This window comes from Vigna umbellata, chromosome 1 (assembly GCF_029865625.1).
Source record: "Vigna umbellata cultivar VRB3 chromosome 1, Vumbellata_1.0, whole genome shotgun sequence".
NCBI classification, from domain to species: Eukaryota; Viridiplantae; Streptophyta; class Magnoliopsida; order Fabales; family Fabaceae; genus Vigna; species Vigna umbellata.
The window spans coordinates 59,473,223-59,492,179 of record NC_142165.1 but is presented as its reverse complement, the minus strand read 5'-3'; the positions used below and the strand labels follow the sequence as shown (position 1 = coordinate 59,492,179).

At 36.2% G+C, this 18,957-nt stretch overlaps 1 protein-coding gene across 1 annotated transcript; it reads right to left on the bottom strand.

Annotated features, from left to right (window-relative positions):
- Window positions 1-140: 140 nt before the first annotated feature.
- On the bottom strand, window positions 141-18,914 carry LOC148205922 (uncharacterized). The gene is made up of 5 exons (XM_088105624.1): window positions 18,860-18,914; window positions 18,110-18,177; window positions 17,804-17,888; window positions 7,072-7,232; window positions 141-269 (listed from the first exon to the last, which is right to left on the bottom strand). Exons 1-5 carry the CDS (start codon window positions 18,912-18,914, stop codon window positions 141-143), a joined length of 498 nt encoding a protein of 165 aa, XP_087961750.1.
- Window positions 18,915-18,957: the final 43 nt, after the last annotated feature.

Below are 18,957 nucleotides of genomic sequence, written 5' to 3'. Positions count from 1 at the left end.
AAAGAGCACCAAGGACTCTTCCAAAGCACTTGGACTTTATAAAAGGCCTTTTACAAAACAAAACTAAAGCTAACAGTGGGCTAACACAAGCCTATTACAAACAAAAAATGAAACTAAAAGAAAGCTAGCCTATCAGCCTATTACACATCAAATGGAACAAAAAAATACACAACATGCACGCTGCCACGGTCCTGGTCCACTTCATTCAGCTTTATTGCACCACTTTGTGCTTCTGCTATCAATTCTCTTGGTCTTTCCTTATCAGTTTCCTACAAAGGCAAATGCACAAATCTTCAATCAAAATTTCCTTAGCTAAAACAGATTACACAAGGTGATGTGTATATATATATGGCAGTAAGCACTTCCCTTTTCTCGGTCTTGTGCCCTTGATGCAGTCACAAAGAAGATGTCTTTTGCTCTCTAAGAATAAACTGCAAGAAAATCACACCCAATTCAACAAATCACAACATCCAACAAATTGCAAGCTATAACACAAACAGTTTAAACAAACAGAAGCAATATAGCTAAGCAACTTCCCTAATTAATGCTATTTCTAGTTGTTGGCTTTAGTGGACTTTGTTGTAGGTTCTTCCTCGTGCTCAACTAATCAGCATATTCATTCTTCACTTGTAGACATCCTACACTGCATTCTTGTAACTGATGCACTAGCTATATGACACCAATTAAATCAAGTCTACACAGCTACACCAAAAACAGTAGATACACCACATGATACAATGCAGGAAAAATGAAGAATAAGTTGATTCACAATTAAATGACCAGTATAGCCTGTATAGCAAATCAGTGAATTAAACTGGTCAGAATCAATGGACCAAACTGGTGACAACAATGTTCGAGATTAATCAAAAGTAGCAGACCAATCTGATCAAACCAATGAAATACAATGTGCAGCAGTATGTGCAGAAGTATGTGTAATCAGGAATTGGCAATTAAAACAGTGTTGATGCAACAAAATGAAGAAGTTCAAAATGCAATCAGAACAGGTAAAGTAGCAGTGATTCAAGAAACAAATTAAGGTTCAAAATGAATGCAAGAGCAGATTAAAATGAGTACAATCACAGCTGCTCTAGTTTGATCACTCAAACTCCTTTTCCTGCACAATGAACAGTCAGCAACACAATTAGATGAACAATGAAATTCTCTATTTCAAATTGCCAAGGAATTAGGCCAAGTCAGCCTTACAAAACTCACAACACTCAGGCTTCTCTTTTGAAATTTAAAGCACATAAATGAAAAGGTTTGGAAGGAAGATTCTCCCTTGGCAGTTCAAGGCTTGAGAGTCTTTCAGACCACCACCACCTAAGATACTACCAAGCACACAAACCTTCTTTCAGATTCCAGAAACCAGAGCAGAACAGGACAGCCACAAGCAAATGGAATGACAACACAGGAAAGCAACTGGCTCAAGGTCAACTCTAGACCAGATTACAAAAGCAAACAAAATCTCGATTAAAGAACAACATATCAGAGTTCACACGTGCACTGAGACAAAACCAGAACATTCAACAATGACAATCAAGAAACAAAGCTTTTGATCAAAGTGAGCACTCAAACAGGATCCTAAGATCACTTCTAGAGTAGATTTCAAAAGCAATAAAAAGATCAAGAAAAAATTGCAGAGTTTTTGTAAACAAATGTTCAAACTAATTCACTTTATTTCAGAATTGTAGTGCAGCATCTAACATTGTTAATTTCAGCCTTATGCACTATTTTATAATGAAATCAGTAGAATCAACTCCAATTACAAGTGTTACTCCTAGGTTCAAATTCAAATCACAGATTTAGTGGTTGTTTTGTACAAGATTACAAGTACTACTGATGTGATGCAGATTTTTGTGGACTTAATCATCAACCACTTACAAATTTTAAGCCAGAACAACTTTGACACAAAGGTGCAGTAACACAAGTCAAATCAAATTTAATTCTGCAGAAAAGAAATTAAAGCACTCAGACACAACGACTCTAGGATGTACTGATGTTAGAACTTAGTAATGATCTAATAGTAAGGAGAACAAACACACATTCTCAAAACATTAACACAGATTTCAAAGAAAAACCAGTTCGGTGTAGCTGGCCAAATGAAAGACTGATGTTGCTGTAAGCATCTTGCACCCAAGCTCAATGCAACATTTCATAGCTTAATTGGTGTGCATTTGCTATCCACAAAGCAGATTCAACTTTCAGCTCACAGAATTTCAAAAGTGCAATACAATTACATGTAATGGTCAGCATCAAAAACTCAAGACAACTTCAGATAAATGAAATGACATTAAAACTGCTGTTGAAGTCTGCATCAAGCTCATTCAATTGAATGTCACTGCTTATGATGATGGACAGATCTTACTCAAAGCAAAAACTCAATTGAATCACAGTTAAACTCAGATTTAATTGACAATTAAAACAAAGCAACATGACATAGACAAAACAGAAATGGATTTCAAAACATAAAAGACTCAAACAAAAACTTGCACCGAATTAAAATGATAATAAGACTCAAAAATAATGACTCAAGCACAGGACACGCAACCTGGAAACCTAAACAGATATGAAGCTAATCAAAACACGAAACACAAACAAGATTCGCAACAACTTAAATAAAAAAAAACAACAAATCAAGACATTAAAGGGAAAATGAGGAACAACACGTAAATGAAGAAAACGCAACAGAGATGCGAAACAGAAACTCAGAATCAAGACAAAATCAAATGAAACAAAACTCAAAACAGAAACGATGAACGAAAACAATGACAGAGATACTTAGCTTTGAAACGTGCTCGACCTTGCTCTAAATACCACTTGATGGACGAGCGCCCAAGGAGAGGTCGATTGAAGCTGTGCGAACAAGATTCGGAGTCCTCGAGGCTTCCTCTAGAGATGAACGCAGCGGAAAATGACAAAAACTCGAAGAAGAACAAGAACAGAGGGTTACACTCGATAAAAACCCTAGAAATGGAAGGAAACCCAATATGAACCGATTAATCAGTTCAAAATGAAGATTGAACGGTGGAAAAGGTTTGGAACGGATCAAGAGTGATTTTAATTGGCTAAAATCAGAGAAAATGATGACAGATGAAGAAACCCTAGCAGAGAAGATGATATTCGGTGGAAAATGGTGAAAATGAATGGAAACCTTAGAAGAAGATGAGGAAGTGTGGTGAACGAAGAGAAGATACCTTCGAAGATGTGTATGTAGTGCGAATCTGTGGTTGGAGACAATGGAGCTCTCGAGAGCGAGAATGAGACGCTCTGAGATGTGGATGGATGTGCGAGAGAAAGAAATGAGAGGCGCGGTCTGAAGACGTGGCTGAGGCGTTGGAGCGGTGATGTAAGGAGGATCTGACGCGTGCACGAGGGTGGCAGTGTAGAGTCAGCGTGGAGGATGAGTGAGAAGCACAATGGTTAACGTGGAAAAATGAGAGAATGAAGAAGGTGCTTGGAAGGTGGCTAGAGGGAGTCTTTAGCCTCTCTAGCATATGACTTTCAAGAGAGAATTATTTCTGAAGGTCAGAAAATCAAATTCTCATTAATCTCAAAAGTACCAATACAAGAGAGGAGCTGGGTATTTATAGTAACCCATGCTCTTTACAAGCTAAAATACGTACACAATAAAATATGAAAAACTACAAAAAAAGGACACTGAGAAACACATCAGGCAGGATTCCATCAAGGGTAGAAAAGAAAAAAGATCTGAAAGTACGGTACCTTTTGGCGGAAGAACAAAACGTCGAATACCAACAGAACTTGACGTTGTATTAATGCTCTCGTGTTTAAAAGAAAAAACTAAAAAGAAATAAAAAGGTAGAAACTTTTGGCTTCCAATACTACGTCTGAGCCCCTTCAAATTCGACTTAACCTTTGCAATTTATAAGAAAAAATTAATAAAAAAAGGCGCGTTGTTTTAAGAGAAAACGTCGAATGGTTTGGGACTTCGACGTTGTTTTTAAACATAACGTCAAATTTTTGTTGTATGCGACGTGAAAGTTTTTTATTGAACGTAAAAACAAAACACAATCTCACTGTTTGTTCGCGGTTCCGTTTCTGCTTGAACTTTCTTCTTGGTGGACGATTGGGATAAGAAAGAAGGTTATTTTTAAGTCGTTTCTGTCTTTGTAATGTCATTTGGTTCTCATTTCTAAGTTTGACCGATTGTTTTTCGTTTATCTTTAGGTTGTTTTTCGTATAGGGTCAGCGAACTTCATCATCTTCTCTAGTGACACCATTTGAAGTATGTTTTTTTTCTTACAATACTCTTACGTATGATGTATGTGCTGATGGTATCGGAGGGGGTATTTTTCGAAGAGTATAGCGCAGCGGAATTAATACTCAGAGAGTGGAAAGCGTATTCGATCACAATTAAACTTAATTTGGTCCTTTTAGTAAAAGTAATTTTCTTTCAGAAAATTAATCAAACAGTTGATATACGTAAAATAAAATGAGTTTAGGGAATAAGAAGATCAACACAGAATTTTTATCCTGGTTCGAATCAAAAGATTCTACGTCCAGTCGTTAATCACTATAAATAGTGATTAACCTTTTTCACTAAAAAATTGTTTAACAAATTACAAGATAATGAACAAGAATAAAATGAATAGAACCACTCTACCAACTTGAAGAGAACCGCTTCAGCAATCGACCAACGATTCACAAGCTTCTCCTTTCACAAGACCGGGCAGAGCACCTTGCTAACTTGAAGAGAGTCTGCTCCGACTATCGACACACGATACGCGAGCCTCTCCTTTCACAAGACCAAGCAAGGGAACAATGAACAAAAAGCTCTCTAAGAACGTTCCTCTGAAACACAGTGTTCTAAGCTTTCTCAGTTCAAAAACGTTGCTTTCTAATTTCTCCAAAACAAAATATATAGCCAAGTACACTGAGTGCCAAAGGTCAGCTCCCAACTGCCATGAATAATCGATTATTGTAAGTGATAATCGATTATTCAAGTCCGTTATAGGTTTTCAAAAATGTGATAATCGATTATATGAAGTGATAATCGATTATTCAAGTATGACTTGTGATAATCGATTATTGCTTAATCATAATCGATTATTGTAGTTAAAAATGCAAGTTTACAAGGTTTACAAGAATTTCCTACTACATTTAATTTCTACAAATTGCTTTTAACTAATTCTAATATCTTCTGCAACTAAAACTTCTTGTAGCATCATCAAAACAAATTTCTTCAAGATTTACCAATACTCCTTATTGGTAACATGTGCTCGTGTTTGTGTTGTGTTTGTCAATTCTGGACATATGATATCTATATGTATAACGATACTATGATAGTTTTTTTTCCTTCAACGTATGATATTTGTGTTCGTTCGTTGTCAGCGAACTTCGTCATCTTCTCCAGTGACACCATTTCAAATTTGGTTTTTTTCTTCCTTCAATATCTCTTACGTATGATATATGTGTTCATGTTTGTCGATTCTGGACGTATGATATATGTATAACGATAGATATTTGTGTTCGTGTACGTATACTATGATAGTTTATTTTTTTCCTTCACCGTATGATAGGTATTTATTTTGTTTCTCTACGTAAATTAGTTTTTTTTTCATGGATTCTTTTCGTTTAGTGTAGTAGTATGGATCGAAGCTGGATTCATCAGTGTCGTATAAGTGAGGGGTTTCTGAGTTCATACAATATGTTAAAGAGCACGCAAAACCAGTGAACGGGGCATATTTTTGCCCTTGTGTTTGTTGTCTCAATCAAGTATATGAAGACTTGGACAACGTCCGTGATCATCTGTTTATCTATGGAATAATGAGAAGTTATACAGTTTAGACTTGGCATGGGGAAGTATTATATAAGCCAACAACTTTAAGAGGTTCGGATTACGTTGACGAATGGATGAGTGATCATTTAGACGAAATGGTACATGACATTGGCTAAGAAAATTTTGGAAGAGCTCATTTATACGATAGTATTAAGAACAATTCAAAGCAAGAGTTGTATCCAGGATGCATCAATTTTACAAGCCTATCGGCTACATTGAAATTTTTTTGTTTGAAAGCAAGAAACGGATGGACTGATAAAAGTTTCACGGAATTGTTGGAGTTGCTGAAAGAGATGCTACCAGAAAATAACACGTTACCTATCCGTAATTACGACGCGATGAAAATTCTATGTCCAATGGGTTTGGAATACCAAAAGATACATGCATGTCCCAATGACTGTGTATTGTATAGAGATCAATATGCTTCAATGAAGGTGTGTTCGACTTGTGGTTCGTCACGATTTAAGAAGAAACTTGATGGAAATAACGATGAACACATCGGCTAAGGTCATGTGGTATTTACCTATAGTACCTAGGTTGAAACGATTGTTTTTTGTTAAAGAAGATGCGAAGAATCTTATGTGGCACGTTGATGGAAGAAAATGTCATAATCTTCTTCGACATCCAGCTGATTCCCCAATATGGATGAACATTGATGGCACATTTCCCGAATTTAGTGCAGAGCCGTGAAACTTAAGACTTGCACTTGCTACCGATGGTATGAATCCTTATGGAAACTTAAGTAGCAAACATAGTTCATGGCCAGTTATTTTGATGATTTACAATCTATCTCCTATGTTATGCATGAAGAGAAAATACGTGATGTTGTCTATGATGATATCGAGTCCTAGACAACCTGGAAATGACATTGATGTTTATCTAAAACCATTAATTGACTATTTAAAAATGTTGTGGGAAGAGGGCGTCTAGGTCTTCGATTCATATTCAGAAGAAAACTTTCGTTTGTGTGCAATGTTGTTTTGCACCATAAATGATTTCCTAGCATATGGGAACTTGAGTGGTTACAGTGTTCAAGGTCATTTTGCATGTCCGATTTGTGAAGAAAATACTAGCTATCTTNTACGGGTTCTAAATGTAGGACGGGTTTGGTATTATCTAACTCCAAAAGCTAGCTCAACGGCGATAATTGTCCAAAATCTTATTCCAAGGGACATTTTGGATCATATATAAAAAATGGTATAAATATGAACTGGGTGGAGTTAACTAACTTGATTATAAAAAGTATGTTCAATGTAAGAAACAAGCATCACCTGAACAAGAAGCTCAGTTTTCAACCGTCTACTTGCTTCATGTTCACTACGAGATTCCCCACGTTGACTAATGATTGCATCAATTTCGTCAAGAAATATTGTTGAGGGTGCATGATGCCTTGCAAGTTCAAATAACACTTTCACTAACTTCTCCGAATCACCTGCAGTCCAAAATAACTTCTGAAATGCACATATTCAATAAGTAAAAAACTACAACAAAGAGGAAGCCGAAAGAGGAACGCGTTAAAAGCCCTCATTTATCAAAATAATGTTTCGCATATTAATGAGTTTTCCTCATCTTTGTCTCAGATTTATTTACGTAGCAACCTTTTAAGCAGTGCACTGTAAGCCACCCCGGCAGAATAAGAGAAGCAGTGCAGTGTGGTGTCCATTGCGGACAATAGTGCTTACGTGAATGAAATAGCGACCCTTGATACCAAAAATTCCTGTAAACACTAATAGTAGCCTATTGGGGTCTATTTAGAGGTGTTTTTTAGAGATTTTAATTTCCAAAACAATATTCTGCTTATGAAATCAATGAAAAAGCTGTTGCTTCTCATTATTCCTCTTGACCCAACCCTCTTTTTTCTGTACAAAGTTTCTTGAACTCATTTCTCTCAACCCAGCACTCTGGTGACTGGTTTAGGGGCCCTAGTGGATGAGATAGAACTTTTGATTCCAAAATTCCCTCTAAATGTATTAGCCTATTTAGGGGCCTATTTTAGAGATTTCAATTTCCAAAACAATATTCCGCTTATGACATAAATGAAAAAGCTATTGTTTCCAGTAGATCTTGACCCAACCCTCATTTTTCTGCACAAAGTCTCTCGACCTCATTTGTCTCTCACGCTAGCACTTTGGTGACTGGTTTATCACTTTCTCTGCCTCTGTTTTCTCTGCTCTGGAAACTGGTTGCTGGTTTCTCTGCTCTCTGACTGGGTCTGATAAGAGATTGCTGCTCTGCTCAACTCTTGTGACCTCTTGTTATGAGACATGGCAACATGTAAAAGACTTGTATTTGACTTTTGTCTTATTTAAGACACCAATGACTCTTTATGTTAATTACGACTGTCATGAGTAATTTTTAATTTGTATCATGTATGAGAATTTATATTTACTTGGTGTAAATTGTATAAAATACATAAAGAAATTAAGAAATAAAGGTTATCTATCTAGCACAGCACACTTATGGGACTTTTCTCTACACACTTCTATTGAGGATTTAATTAACACACTGATAAAGAAGCTACATTATCGTCTATGGGCATTTCAAAACCGTTCAATGAGCAAGGTAAATCCACAAATATGGATGGAATTATGAATAATATTGACATGCAAATAAACTATTTTTAAAATATGTACTGAACTAGAAGCTCTCGTCATCTTAGATCATATGCACCAATTTAATTGCATTTAAAGAATAAAACTAATAATAGATGCCAATAAAAAATTCAATTGTACTAAATGTTAAAGTACGAGTTCCACATAAAAAGAGTGGGGAGAAATACACCTATTTACAAAATAAAACAGATAGACATACACACACGGCAGTTCTTCAAGGCACTATTTTTAAATTATCATCGATTTAGTATTGACTCACGTAAATTATAGAATGACTTTAATGTAAGGAAGATATACAATGTGATGATTATTAAATTATAAATGCATCATGTCATAAAAAGTATTTTAGAGATATTAAAATTAATTTTCTTTCTTCTCACTTCATTCAGGACATAATAGTCTTTAAATAAATAATTCAAGTTTTGAACTATCTAGACAAAGATGTCAAATGTTGAGGGAGTTATCAGAAGATTAAAAAAAGTTTTTGCTTTGTTGAATGCTCTCTTTAAAAGGGTTACATTCTTTGAAAAAAAGGAAAAAGGAAGGAAGCCCTTAGGGGCAATTTCACATCATCAAGTGTTAGATTAAAGTTCAAGAGACCCTTTTATTTGATTTTGACTTTTTACTTAAATAACAAAGTGTAAAACAAATCTTTATAAGCATCATGACTTCATCAGACAAGTGGTTGCGTAGGTTCTATGTCTAATAAGTTTTTTGCCTGAACAGATTGCTTATGTTCTTTGTCTAATAAGTTTTTGCTTGAACAGACAATTAACATACTTCGTTTGACATATGATAAGCCTTGAAGATTCATGGTACACATCAAAGGATGTTTGACACTTCGTTTCTCTCTCGAGCATCTCACATCAAGATCTCTTGAAGAGCATGCTTAAAGGTGATCCATGCAAACGGCCTTTTAGAAAAGTCATAATGTTAGTGTTGCAAAGTGTATCAGCTGTATCAAATCTTGCACTTTTTTGGTAGAAAGAAGCAACCTGACTAGGCATCATAAACCATGTCGTGGATAACAGTAGTTGTGCAAAGAAGCCACAAGCATTGAATATGTCTACATGCTTAAACATGGTCAGACAAAAGACAATGAAGAAAAAAGCCTAAGAAAACTCACAAGGGATTTGTTAGAATATTTACCCCATTTATCATCATTATATTGTGTCTAGTATATATATATAGTAGTACCTAGGTCTGCAATTAGGATTATCCTATTTATCATGTACTTTTGTATCATAACATTCTCCTATATAGAATGAGAGTGAGAGGGATCTTTCAAGCCCTCGAGAATTATTTTACAGTTTCAATCTCAAGTTGGTATCAAAACGGTCGATCCCGCACTGGTTTTTGTCTAGTCTCCAAACCTTAGTTGTTGTCCCCAACTGCCCGGCACCGTTTGCCACTATTCGGCGTCGTTTGTTGTTGTCCACCTTCGTCTGGCACTGTTTTGCCACTGTGATTATCAACTGAATTTTGTCACCATCAACCTCTGCTTCTGCCATTCTGACATCGTTCGCCGCTGTTTGCCGCTGTCTGCCGTCGGCCACTGTCACAGTTTTGTCCGGTGACCACTAGATCTAGTTCGCTTCTCTGCCCGAGGCCACTGTCACAGTTTTGTCCGGTGACCACTAGATCTAGTTCGCTTCTCCGCCCGAGAGCCAACCCCATCGGTATCAGAGCTCCATTCTCATCCACGCGCCGCCACACGCAACATCTTTGTGCGCCGCGAACAGGAGCCTGATGCTCACCTCCATAGCGGTCACTAGCCTCTCCTCTCTTCGTTCTGCCCCTTCATACAGTGTTCCGTTAGCGTCCAGACAAAACCTTTTCAATAGTCACCTAGGGTTTGCGGTTTCTCCTCCGGATTCTTTATCCCTTGATCCGAAATGGCTTCTAGTTGTGCCATCTCTTTTTCCGAAAGTCCCTCCATCACGTCTGAAAAGTTAAATGGAAAAAATTATTTATCTTGGTTGTCTGCCGTTGAGATGTGGTTTCTTGGTCAAGGTCATTATGATCACCTTGAGCAAGATGGCAGCCATGTACCAGCTGATAAAGTTGACATGTGGAAATAAGCATATTTCTAGTTGTGTGCTCTGTTGTGGCAATTAGTGGAACCCAAACATCTTCTATCTATGAGAGCTTTCAAAACATGTCAGTCCATTTGAAAGAAAGCTCAAAGTATCTATGCCAATGATATTCAACGTCTCTATGACTCGGCAAAGAAGCTTGCATCTCTTAAAATGGCAAACCATGATATGGTGTCCTTCATGACTGAAGCCCAATTTGCTATTGAAGAACTTAGTATGTTTTTGGAAGTGGACTCATTAGAAGATATCAAGAAGAAACTAGACAAATATTACATGGTGTTGATCCTTCGTGCCCTACATCTTGATTTTGATAATCTCAGAGATCTACTTCCGACTAGTCATGAGGTCCCCTCCATGGAAACATTGACCACAAACTCAAACTCAAGAAGCGCATGAACTAATGGAACCATCTGTCATGGTTGCCACATGAGGAAGAGGATGAGGAGGTCGGGGACGTCCTCAATGCACATACTGTAAAAGGATGAGTCACACTCAAGAGAATTGATGCTCCTTACATAGTTTCCCTTCTAAAACCGCCAAAATTTCCAAGACTGAAACTTTCACTTCTAAGTTCACCTACGATGAATATCAAGAGTATCTAAGGTTAAAGTCTAACCGCACACAACCATCTCAATCTCCCAGTACATCAACAGCCTACATTTCTCAATCCATGGAAGGTGAAAATTCAAGAGTAATTGACTTATCTGCTTCTAATCACATTTCTAGTAATACCTCTTTGTTCTTATCTATTTTCTTTCGAGAAAAACCTCATTTTATAACTCTTACAAATGGATCTAAAACTTCCTCAAAAGGAGTCGGTCATGTTTCCTTATCTCCCTCCCTCAATCTAAACTTTGTCCTTTTTGTCTCTATTTGTCCTTTTGTCTCTATTTGTCCTTTTTGTCTCTATTTGTCCTTTAATTTAATTTCCCTAAGCCAGTTAACCGAAATGTTAAATTGTTCAATAACCTTTGATCACAAATCTTTTGTTATATGGTAGCGTGGTTCGAGGACACATATTGGAGAAGGATATGAAGCTAGCGGATTATACCATTTTGGATCTCGTACAAGGGTGTCATGTGTTACTTCTCCTAATCCTAAAGTGTTACATGATCGACTTGGCAATCCTCATTTGTCAAAATTAAAAAAGATGTGTCCTGAACTTAGTGGTCTCTAGACCGTAGAATGTGAGTCATGTCAACTAGGAAAACGTTTTAGATCTACCTTTCCTAAAAGGTCTCAATCAAGATGTAATTCTAATTTTTCAACCATCCATTCTGGTATATGGGGACCTAGTCGTATCTCCTCCTTTGGATTTAGATATTTTGTTACCTTCATTGATGAATATTCAAGATGTATTTGTGTTTATCTTATGAAAAATGATTCTCAATTGTTAGCTTTTTAAATGAAATCAAAGAATCAATTTGGTCAAATAATCAAAATATTAAGAAGTGATAATGCCAAAGAGTATTTCTCATCCTCCTTTTCTTCCATCTTGAGTTCTCATGGTATCTTACATCAGTCTACTTGTCCTCATACACCGCAGCAAAATGGTATAACAAACCGAAGAAATAGACACTTGGTTGAAACTGCCCGTACCCTTTTGCTTGATGCTCATATTCCTATCCATCACTAGGGGATGTCATCTTAACTGTATGTTATCTTATTAATAGGATGTCTTCCTCCTCTCTTGATCATAAAATTCCTTTCTGTTTCCTAATGATCATCTCTTTAACACATCTCCCCGAGTGTTTGGCTGTGTATGTTTTGTTCATGACATGTCTCCATGGTTATCAAACTCTTGAGTTAATTACGTTCCCGGATATGGCTTCCGAGTTAACTCGGAAGTAAACTCGTTTTCTGTGTAAACTCGGTAGAATCGACTGTGAAATCGGTAGGATTGTGTAGAATCGTGAGTTTGGAGCGATTCTGCGAGCTTGAAACGGGGAAAAATTAAGAAAAAATGAGGTCGTTTGGGGTTTAGGGTTTCATGACCTGATTGTCACTATCTCTCGTACCCCTCTGTCTCTGTCCATGGCCATCGCCATCACCTTGCCTCCTTCAGGTCGCCATCGCGTGCGCTCGATCACACTCCGTTCATGCTCCATCTGCGTTCCGTTCGTGGTCATCGTCATGTTTGTTTCGCGCTTGTCGTCGCGCCTACCATGACACTCGTCGTTGCTTATACTGGTCTTGTCTCTTTCCAACTGCGTCACTCACAGTTGAGTGAAATTATTTTTTTTTAACAAAGTCGTGAGCTGAACATTGTTTTCGTTTGTAATAGGTAAAAGAAATTGTTTTTCTAAACAATAAAACCTAAGTCCTTGCCACTGTTACAATTCCTTTTTTATTATATATTTAATGAAATGCATCAAAATTAATGACAATAATCCAAGTATTTATGCTTTACAATATTTATTTCTCTGAACAATATATCTATAAATTTTATTTATTTTAAGTTATATAATTTTGTAGACTTATTTGAATTAAGATATTATTTATATAATTTTTTTTCATCTAAAGTAAACTCCTACGAGTTTGAGTCGAGTTTATTCGACTCTCACAAGTTTACGTAAACTCTCAAGTTTGATAACCTTACTCCAGGACTAGACAAGCTCTTTGCTTGCACTCTCAAATGTGTTTTCTTAGGCTATTCTCGACTCCAAAAAGGATATCGGTGTTACTCTCATGGAACTAAGAAGTATTACATGTCTGCCAATGTCAGATTCTTTGAACAAACTCCTTACTTCTCTTCATCTATTCAAGATGTTTCTATCCTCCAGCAGGTCCTTCCTATTCCAGTGATTGAGTCAAATAGCTCCACTATTTGTCATTCCAAGTCTTGATCACAATCCTCCTACACCCTTTTCTCCATACACTGAGATCATCCCGCACAGGACCTCAATGGATAGTCCTTCTCTCTAAGCAAATGGTGAATCTCCTACTTCAGATTCTTCTCCCTCGTCACCTCCTCCCATGCCTCCTGGCTTAGAAAAGGTACTCGTTCCACTCGAAACCCTCATCCCATTTATAATTTTCTTAGTTATCATCAATTGTCGCCCTCCTATTTTTCTCTTTTATCCTCAGTGTCTTCTGTTGTTAGACCCAAGAATGTGAAAGAAGCACTTGATCATCCTGGTTGGCGACAAGCTATGATTGCAAAAATGCAGGCTCTTGACCACAGTAATACTTGAGAGCTGGTGCCCCTTCCCCCGAGCAAAAAGGTGGTTGGTTACCGATGTGTGTATGCAGTTAAAGTTTGCCCTGATGGTGAAATTGATCAGCTCAAAGCCTAGCTTGTTGCAAAAGATTACACTCAGGTTTATGGTCTTGATTATTGTGACACTCAGGTTTATGGTCTTGGTTACGGATGGGTGAATGCAGTTAAAGTCGGCCCTGATAGTGAAATTGATCAACTCAAAGCCCAGCTTGTTGCAAAAGGTTACACTCAAGTTTATGGTCTTGATTATTGTGACACTTTCTCTCCTGTAGCAAAGATGACTACTATTCGCCTCTTCTTTGCCATGGCAACCATTCGTCACTAGCCATTTCATCAATTGGATATCAAGAATGCCTTCCTACAATCTTGAGGAAGAAGTTTTATATGGAGCAACCTCCTAGGTTTGTTGCCCAGGAGGACTCTGGTATGTTATGCAAATTGCATCGATCTCTATATGGCCTCAAGCAATCACCACGTGCTTGGTTTTGAAAGTTTAGCTCCATTGTTCAAAAATTTGGGCTAAACCGTAATGAAGCAAACCATTTTGTTTTTTATTGTCATTCTTCTCTTGGGAAATGTGTTTACTTAATAGTATATGTTGATGATATTGTCAATACAGGAAATAATGTTGTTGGAATATCTCAACTGAAAGATTAATTATGTAGACATTTTCAAACCAAGGATCTTGGAAGTCTCAAATACTTCTTAGGCATTGAAGTAGCGCAATCAAAAGATGGAGCTGTAATCTCCAAAAGAAAGTATGCTCTTGATATATTACAAGAAACAGGTATGATTGATTGCAGACCGGTAGACAGTCCCATGGACCTAAACCAGAAATTCAAGACAAAGAAGGTGAATTGTTTTCCTATCCAAAGAGGTATAGGAGGTTGGTTGGAAAACTGATTTATCTCACTATTACAAGACCAGATATATCCTTTGCAGTTGGAGTGGTTAGTCAGTTCATGCAGGCTCCATGTGGTGACCATTGGAATGTTCTCATTCGCATTCTAAGGTATGTCAAAAAGGCTCTTGGGCAAGGATTGTTTGTTATAAGAAGATAAAGGAAGCATTCAGGTCTCTGGGTAATGTGATGCAGATTGGGCAATTTCGCCTATTGATAGACTGTCTACTACAGGATATTATGTTTTTCTGGAAGAAAACATTATTTCATGGAAACGTAAGAAACAGAATGTAATAGCTCGATTAACAGTTGAAGTCGAGTATAGGGCAATGGCGTTACTAACATGTGAACTTATATGGGTGACATCCATACTATGAAGATGTATTACGATAATTAAGTTGTTCTCCACATTGCATCAAATCCAATGTTTCATGAGAGGACTAAACATATAAAAATTGATTCTCATTTTGTTCATGAAAAGTTGTTGACTAAAGAAATATGTATGAGTTAGTTGAGTCAAACGATCAACTCACAGATGTGTTGATCAAGTCATTAAGGGGTCCTCGAATTGAGTTTATTTGTTCCAAGCTTGGTACATACAATTTGTATGCTCCAGCTTGAGGAGGAGTGTTACAATATTTATCCTATTTATCATCATTATATTGTGTCTAGTTTATATATAGTAGTACCTAGGTTTGCAGCCAGGGTTACGCTATTTATCATGTACTTTTGTATCAGAACTTTCTTATATATAGAATGAGAGTGAGAGGGATCTTTCAAGTCCTCGAGAATTATTTTATAGTTTCAATCTCAAGTGGATTCAAAGGGGATTTGCAGCAACCCTTTTTTATCTCAATTTCATATATAAAAGTCCTCTTTGAAGAAGAAATGTTGAAAACAACAATCAAAATGCAAATGCTAAACCTCTTGTAATCTTTAGCAATTATTAGCCTTGTATTTGTGAGGAAGAACATTGTTCATGCTCGAGAACAACCAAAAAGAGTTTAATCATTGGGTATTCATCTTAGGACATTACCCTCTTTAAATTAGTAGATCACACCCTTTGTAAACAAAGTAGTTTAGCTAGGAGTGACCTAGTCCAAAGAATATTTATGTCTTAGCCAAGAGCAGGTGTGGTTCAAAGAATACTCATACTTAGTGACCATGTCCAAACAATACTTCTGGTTCTTACTGGCTACGTTCAAAATAATACTCAAGTCTAATACTTTTGTTTTTGCTAAGACCGGCTACGTTCCAAATAATACTTAAGTTTAACTTGAAGAGGTTGGATTCCCAAAAATACTTAGGTTGAATTAGGAGTTGTGTCCAACTCAGTTTTAGTCAAGAGTGGTTGTGTCCAAAGAATATTCATTGTTTAGCTAGAAGTGGCAGGTTCAAATAATACTTGTATCTTGCAGCTGTAGTCTGCCTTAGTGGAACTTGATCATGTTGATCAACAATTAGACATAGTCTGGGTTTATCAAATGAATCAGGATAAAAATACCTTGTGTAAATCTTCTAATCACTAAGCACTTTTACATCACATGGTCTTAAAATGTAACTAATAAGAGATTTTAGAAAACAATCTTTGAAAGGTTTTTTAGATAGTGCATCTATCACCTTGAAGTTACGTCTACTCTTCATCAGGCACAGTTCTTAATAAAACTTTCTTCACACTTAATATTAAACTTCATCTATTAACGGCTATCAAACAAAGCTTTTTAAAATGTTTTTGATAATTCCTAAAACACAATTCAACCCTCCTTGCATTTTTTGCTTGTTTTCACATTAGGAAACAAAGAAAGTAAGAGAAGAGAAAACATCATCTGTCCATTAAAAGAACATTCTTGAATCTTTTCATAATGAATTCAAGTAAGTTCTTGAGCCCTTTAATAGAAAGAATAGAGATAAGAAATAGAACACACTAAAAAATATGTAGTCTAAGATTTCACAGCATAATTTTCTTTATGAACTAAAAAGAAATTACATGTTAGAGTAATTTAATTATCTAATGCTTTGCACCAAACAAATTGAAGGCCTAATTCTCTCACAAAATAACAAGATCCTTTTGCCCTCTTAGTCCCTCATTTTATAGGCAACACGCCCTATTCTTCTAATTATCCCTACCCAGTGATTTGAATAATCCAACCTAGTTAACTCATATTGTAACTACCTACTAAACTATTGGGTAAATAACTAAAATGTGACCTCTAATTCAGCCTAGCAAACTGATATATTATAACTAGCTATTAAACTAATGGGCAACTAACATACATGTGACCTCTAATGGATACCAGTGTACGCTCATTCTTTGAGATCATTTGCCTACAATGAGATGTGAGAGAAGCTTAAAATAGCAAATGGTGTAGATTAAAACTAAATTCAAGTCATGCAATCAATGGTTTTAATCCAAATCACCCATGTTGTACCAAATAGTTGTTTTGAGCTGTTGGAAGTCCCACATCGACTAGAGATAAGGTCAATTTATAATATATAACTGCGTGTAAACCTCACCTTACAAGCCGATTTTGTGGGGTTGAGTTAGGCTTAAAGTCCACTTCTTAACATGGTATCAAAGTCAGGTTAGAGCCTATCCTAGCGATGTTTGTTGGGCATGTTGTTTCACCCGTTGTCGGGTCACTATCGAGCCACCCATTAATGTCTAGTCTCACGCTCGAGATGTATATACCTCAGCGTGAGGGGGTGTATTGAAAACTCACATCGACTAGAGATAAGGCCAATTTATAGTATGTAAGTGGGTGTAAACCTCACCTTACAAGCCGTTTTTGTGGGATTGAGTTAGGTTTAAAGTCTACTCTTAATATGAACTTCTTTGATTGATATTAGACCTTTCTTTTAAGATATATATGCTACATACGCCATTCTATATCTATTTAGCTATGTAAATCAGAGGACAATCGTCTTGAACAAAAACCTTTCCAAACCAAAAAGGGAGTATGTCAATTGGCAGTTTAGAATGTAGTTATCATCGTAATTTTTTAAAAAAATAGTTAGCTGTACCGTCTTCCAGACAGATTATTCTATTTCCTTTAGAAAAAATAACATACACTGCAATTATAAAAATAAACACTTTCATGTTTCATACGATACCTAGATAAAGATTTACAAAACAAATAATCTAAAAAAGAAGTGGGAGAAAGTTAAGAAACATACCTCGCCATTTGCTAACTACAGATGATGCTGAAATATTAAAAAAGGTAGTCTTGCACTCTGTCGCAACTGCCTTAGCAAGCATTGTCTGCAACAATCAAACCAAAAGTTAGGAAGTTATTTAATAATTCAAAAAGGAAAAAAAAAAATCTGCTCGATCAAAACATGAAAGTAAGACAGCTGAAATATTTCTTCCAATACAAATTACTTTGAATTTTATCAGCACACACATTAACATTCACTTACAATTTTAGAATGGGCACTAGGAGGCAATCTAGTGAATGTTAATGATGGAATAACAATACAAACCTTTCCTGTTCCTGTGGTCCAAAGAGGAGGATGCCCCTTCCATGGTGATAACAGACCCCGTGAAGTACCTAGAAAAAGGAGAAAAAAGATTCGCTTTGACCATGAAAAATAATTTTACTCATATTCTCTAGTTCTCTAGTACACTTTTATATGCATGTGTAGGAAATCTATTAGTTAACCATTTCAAAAAAACAATATATTAATATAGCCATTTTTAGCAAGACAGGGAACTTAGAATATGATCTCAAATTCCCAAAAAACAAACTAACAAACACATGTGGTCCCAAATTTCAAAATAACAAATCTAGAGTATCTGTCATTTTCAAACAAGCAGCACCCGAAACATGTGAATTAGCTAGGACCTCTTTCTGTTCCCTTATTCAAGGACTTTAAAATGAGGATTTTTTTTTCTAACAAAGAAAGAATTATATTAAGAAAAAAAATAATGTAAAACACTACGATATTATCTATCAACAGATCTCTTTTATTAATTACGTCCACCTTAACATTCTCATTTATGCTACTCCTTTTTTTTCTTGTATTGTCCCTTTAAAGATCAGTATTCACTGTGATAGAGTATACTTGGTTTGTAGTCATCAATAAATCATCCTTTTAAGTTTGATAGCCAGGTACTTTAGAGTCACAAATAACCCCTGATGTAGTTTCCCATTTTTATATCTTCATTAATTTCTCCATCATGTCATTATTGAAACCTGATACTTAAACTTAGAAAAACCATTTTCCTCTTACTTGCTGAAAAAATTGCAAAGCTTATTGTGTCGTACTCCAACCCAAGAGAAACCATTTGATTCCAAAATCTAACTTCAAAGCTTGAGTTTAGAGTTAAT

Excerpts from the sequence above, each read along its gene's own strand:
- LOC148205922 (XM_088105624.1), bottom strand. The coding sequence starts at position 18,914 with ATGGTTTCTCTTGGGTTGGAGTACGACACAATAAGCTTTGCAATTTTT. Across the intron at positions 18,178-18,859 it reads CTTTGCAATTTTTTCAGCAA|GTACTTCACGGGGTCTGTTA; the intron begins GTAAGAGGAAAA and ends TCCTTTTTCTAG. Across the intron at positions 17,889-18,109 it reads GGACCACAGGAACAGGAAAG|ACAATGCTTGCTAAGGCAGT; the intron begins GTTTGTATTGTT and ends TGATTGTTGCAG.